Genomic DNA, 5,744 nt, shown 5'->3' on the forward strand with positions numbered 1-5,744 from the left:
TCCTCCACCATGTCCACGTCACTTCCCAGTATGCAAAGGGGCTGCGGAGGCGTTCCCTTCCTCCTGTAGTCAATCACCCTCTCTCTGGTCTTATCAACGTTCAGCAGCAGGCAGTTCTTACCAGACCACTCCACAAAGTCATCCACCAGTACCCTGTACTCTCCCTCCTGTCCATCCCTTATACACCCAACAACTGCAGAGTCATCAGAAAACTTCTGTAGGTGACATGACTCCGAGTTGTACTGAAAGTCTGAGGTGTATAAGGTGAACAAAAAAGGAGACAGCACAGTCCCCTGTGGGGCCCCCGTACCACTCACCACCACATCAGACAGAACACGGTCCAGGCGGACAAACTGTGGTCTGTCTGTCAGGTAGTCAGTGATCCAGGAGACTATGGACGCACCGACACCCATCAACCGCAGCTTCTCACCAAGTAGCAGAGGCTGGATGGTGTTGAATGCACTGGAGAAATCAAAGAATGTGATTCTCACAGTGCCGCCACCACCATCCAGGCGCAAATGAGCTCGCTGCAGCAGATAGATGACAGCGTCGTCCACCCCCAGTCGAGGCTGGTAGGCAAACTGTAGAGGGTCCAGAGAAGAACTCACCTGCGGCCTCAGGTAGGCCAAGACCAGCCTCTCCAACACCTTCATCACATGGGATGTGAGAGCCACTGGGCGGTAGTACTTAAGGCCAGATGGAGTCGACTTCTTGGGGACCGGGACAAGACAGGACGTCTTCCACAACAGCGGCACCCACTGCAGGCTCAGGCTCAGATTGAAGAGGTACTGGAGAACACCGGACAGCTGACTGGCGCAGGTCTTCAGGACCCTAGGGCTGATGCCGTCCGGGCCAGCAGCCTTGCGCTGGTGTAGCCTCTCCAGCTGTCTCTTCACCTGGCCAGGTGTGAATGTAAAGCAGGGGGGGGTGCTTGAAGTGTCAGTGGGGGGAGGGGAAATGTGCTGTAGTGGTGGTGGGGGGAGAGGGCTGACTGCAGGAGGGCTGAGGGAGTGAGGAGGGAGGTGTTGGAACAAAAGAGGGGGAGGAGGAGGCAATGAGGGGGTGTAGGGGGTTGGTGGAGTGGTAGAAGGGGCAGGGGGTGGCTGTGAGCTAAACCTATTGAAGTAGAAGTTTAGCTCGTTTGCTCTCTCCCGGCTCCCTGGTGTTTGTCTTCTTCTACCCCCACAACCGGTGATCTCCTTCATCCCTGTCCACACCTCCGTCATGTTGTTCTGCTGGAGACTGGCCTCCAGCTTCCTCCTGTAGGTGTTTTTACACTCCCTCAGTTTATCCCGCAGTCGGTGCTGTACTTCCCTAAGCTCCTGTCTGTCCCATGACCCGAAAGCTGTCTTCTTCTCCTTCAGAAGGACTTTCAGGTCACTGGTTATCCACGGCTTGTAGTTGGGAAAACAGCGTACAGTCCGGGAGGGCATGGTGGTGTTCTCACAGAACTTATTGTATTCTGTGATACAGTCAACCATGTTGTTGATGTCCTCCCTATGTGGCTCACGGAGCACGCTCCAGTCTGTAGACTCCAAGCAGTCCTGCAGTGCCTCCTCAGCCTCCTAAGTCCACCTCCTCACAATCCTTTTGTGGACAGGCTGCCGCAGGACACAAGGGACATACAAAGGAGACATCAAGACAAGATTGTGATCTGATTTGCCAAGGGGGGGGGGGAAGGGGAGTGGCACTGTCTGCATCCTTAGCATTTGCATACAGGAGGTCCAAAGTTTTATTGTCTCTAGGGGGCAGTTAATATATTGTTTAAAGTCCGGGAGGGATTTAATCAGAGATGCATGATTAAAATCCCCAGAGATAGCAATAAAGGCGTTGGGCTGCTGTGTCTGGAGTCGTGAGACCGTGGTGTGAATGACGTCACCAGCTGCCTCCGCATCAGCAGACGGTGGAATGTAAACAGCGATCATTATGGCAGACTTAAACTCCCTCGGTAGATAGTACAGACAGAACACATCACAGCCATCAGTTCAATGTCCGGGCTACAGAAACGTTCCTTCACATTCACACGTCCCGGGTTGCACCACCTTTCACTCACATACAGTGCAACCCCCCCTCCATTCTTCTTACCGCTTTCTGTAACGTTCCTGTCCGCCCGAACGGTCAAAAAGCCGGGTACCGCCACACCATAGTCCGGGATGTGCGAGTGCAGCCATGTTTCAGTAAAACACAGTAAACTGCACTCACGGAACTCCCTCTGGGTTTTGATGAGCGCTGCTGGCTCGTCCGTCTTATTTCCCAGAGACCGTACATTCCCCATAATGGTCGCTGGCACGGCAGGCCTGTGTTTTCTTCTATTTTTCTCTGCAACCCCGGCGTCTCTTTTGTAGCTCCGTCGGGATTTCATGTTTGGCCCCCGGCAGCAGCACAGGTCCACACAGCGCTATCAGTTGATCGCGTGTGTAAACAATAGTCCCGCTGCCTGGAGCGTAAAATGAAGTTACAAAACACGACCAAAGTAAGATTAAAACTAAAAGAAAAGTTCCAAAATGTACAGGCCCCATTGTTAACACAGATTAACAACACTTAAAGAATAAAAATAAATACAAATAAAGTGACTAAAAACACACAAAGCACGCATACAATCAGGAGCTGCTGCAACAGGCAGCCGCACGACACAGCGCTATCTTGCCAAAAAGTGGGAGTACATCCATGTACATTCTGCGGCAGCTAAGGAAAGCTGGGATGTGAAGCAGTGGAGGCCTACCTATGTCAGAGGTGGCCGTGATGGACCCAGCAGCAGAGAAGGCTCTGGCTTCAGCCACACGGCGCAGCAACACATGGAACCCTGGGAGATATGTGACCAGCCTGGCTCTACTGCACAACACCTGAAAACAGACACAAACTGCTTTACACAGTTCAGTCTTCCTTTACACTATGCTAACTGATACGCATAGGCTATACACCACATGCATCAATTCCCACTAAGGCTGAACACTAGAGGTTAGGCAACAAGGTGTAAATGTAAATGTAAATGTGCTGTATTTATATAGCGCTTTTCCAGTCTTAACAACTGCTCAAAGCGCTTTTACATCTACAGGAAACATTCACCATTCACCCACATTCATACACTGTGGCTGGGGCTGCCGTACAAGGTGCCACCTGCTCATCAGATAAACATTCACACACATTCACACTCCGATGCGCAGCACCGGGGGCAACTCGGGGTTCAGTGTCTTGCCCAAGGACACTTTGACAATGACTGCACAATGGTGCTATTGTTCACCCTTTGTGGGACCTGAGGTTAGATACAGTGAGGAAAATAAGTATTTGAACACCCAGCTATTTTGCAAGTTCTCCCACTTAGAAATCATGGAGGGGTCTGAAATTGTCATCGTAGGTGTATGTCCACTGTGAGAGACATAATCTAAAAAAATAAAATCCAGAAGTCACAACGTTTGATTTTTTAACTATTTATTTGTATGATACAGCTGCAAATAAGTATATCAGCTACAATTCTGACCCTCAAAGACCTGTTAGTCTGCTATCAAAATGTCCACCTCCATTTATTATCCTGAATTAGATGCACCTGTTTGAGGTTATTAACTGCATAAAGACACCTGTCCAACTCCTAACATGGCCAAGACCAAAGAGCTGTCCAAAGACAATAGAGACAAAATTGTACACCTCCACAAGGCTGGAAAGGGCTACAGGGAAATTGTCAAGCAGCTTGGTGAAAAAAGATCCACTGTTGGACCAATCATTAGAAAATGGAAGAAGCTAAACATGACTGTCAATCTTCCTCAGACTGGGACTCCATGTAAAATCTCGGCTCATTGGGTCCCAATGATCCTAAGAAAGGTGAGAATTCCGCCCAGAACTACACGGGAGGAGCTGGTCAATGACCTGAAAAGAGACTGGGACCACAGTTTCCAAAGTTACTGTTGGTAACACACTAAGACGTCATGGTTTGAAATCATGCATGGCACGGAAGGTTCCCCTGCTTAAACCAGCACATGTCAAGGAGGAGTCATTGGAGAAAGTCATTTGGTCAGATGAGACCAAAATAGAACTTTTTGGTCGTAATTCCACTAACCGTGTTTGGAGGAAGAAGAATGATGAGTACCATCCCAAGAAAAGCATCCCTACTGTGAAGCATGGGGGTGGTAGCATCATGCTTTGGGGGTGTTATTCTGCACATGGGACTGCCATATATTAAGGAGAGGATGACCGGGGCCATGTATTGTGAGATTTTGGGGAACAACCCCCTTCCCTCAGTTACAGCATTGAAGATGGGTCAAGGCTGGGTCTTCCAACATGACAATGACCCGAAGCACACAGCCAGGATAACCAAGGAGTCGCTCTGTAAGAAGCATATCAAGGTTCTGATGATCAAATGATCAGTTGAAAAAAGGTTGCCCTGACCACAGATGACTGGAAATCACTTGCCACAGAGGCATATGTGACAGTCACTGCTAGGGCTGCACGATTATGACCAAAATGATAATCACGATTATTTTGATCAAAATTTTGATTGCAATTATTATCACGATTATTTGTTGATTTTAACCAAAACAAATGTTAACGTCACATAGGCTATTTATAACTGCGAGGGGGAGTGTGATGAACGCTACACACCGAAACGGGTCCAGCACGGGTCGAACGGCGGATACAAACGTCGTGTGTATGAAGTGTCTGTATCGTTACTGCGTTGCATTTTTATGAACTATGATATCTGGCCATGGGTCACATCTCTGGCCCAGGTCCAGGTCCAGCAGCTCCGTCACACACGCTGTTACTCTACCAATTGATGTCAGTCGCATTCAATAACTTCTTCTGTGTTCTTCGCCGTGGCGGCCGCGATTGCAGAGTTACCCCGGGAAACACTGGTACAAATACAGTTTTGCCCCTCATACTTAACATACAGCTGTGTTAATAAAAAATTAAAACTGTAGACAAATGTCAGAAGTTTGGACCAGCAGCCGCTGTGTGGCCGGGCGAGGAGAGAGAGTAGAGTAGAGATCCAACACAGGCACGGCTTTACAGACAAAATGGGTCATATAACGCAAAATTAAACCATATCCATGTAAACAGCAATGCAGCGGATGCGAGGACATTAGCGCCGGTGCATCATAGAGAAGCTAACAGCTAACAGCTAAGAGACGCTACTAGCACTGACTAGCACTGGTCACCGCCGGGACAAAGTGTTGTGTTTACTGGTACACTGGTAAACCTTGAGGCCGACGTATAACCGACTGCTATCTGTTGAGTTTTCCTCCCGTTACTCTGTCCTCTGTGACTGTCTATATCTAGAAACTAACCTGCACGGGGTGCAGGGAACTACTCTGACTCTGCACGGCTCATGAGAAGACGGGTTGACGGAGCGGTAGATTGGCTTTGCAAAAAACCCGGAGCGTTCTATGAAATGACGCTTTAGATTTTTTTTTTTGCTCGTTGACGCAAATTTGATCGTTGGAAGTCAAAATTGTGATTGCGATTGAAATTCGATTAATTGTGCAGCCCTAGTCACTACATTTTATAGATGACTATGAATTTTAAAGATGTAATTCTCAAAATGGCTGAAGCGCAGAAAAGCCACACTGCTGAGAAAGTTGCTGAGTGCATCTCGAACATACTCCGAGAGAACAACTTATGGCGGTTTTCCACTGCGTGGTATCTACTCGACTCGCCTCTACTCGCTTTTTTTGTTTTTTTTTTAGTACTACCTCAGTCGAGGTTCCAAGCGAGCTGAGGCGAGCCCAAAAGGTGACGTGGAAACCTGCAGACTA

At 48.5% G+C, this 5,744-nt stretch overlaps 1 protein-coding gene across 3 annotated transcripts in view; it reads right to left on the reverse strand.

The window, feature by feature from the left end:
* mmadhcb (metabolism of cobalamin associated Db) overlaps nucleotides 1-5,744 on the reverse strand; it is an 18,591-nt gene that overhangs the window by 6,702 nt on the left and 6,145 nt on the right. For all 3 annotated transcript variants that reach the window (XM_034885203.1, XM_034885202.1, XM_034885204.1), the window contains one exon: nucleotides 2,723-2,843. In XM_034885203.1, coding sequence (XP_034741094.1) covers nucleotides 2,723-2,843 — 121 coding nt within the window. The remainder of the gene's footprint in view (nucleotides 1-2,722; nucleotides 2,844-5,744) is intronic.

Source organism: Etheostoma cragini, chromosome 11 (genome assembly GCF_013103735.1).
Source record: "Etheostoma cragini isolate CJK2018 chromosome 11, CSU_Ecrag_1.0, whole genome shotgun sequence".
NCBI classification, from domain to species: Eukaryota; Metazoa; Chordata; class Actinopteri; order Perciformes; family Percidae; genus Etheostoma; species Etheostoma cragini.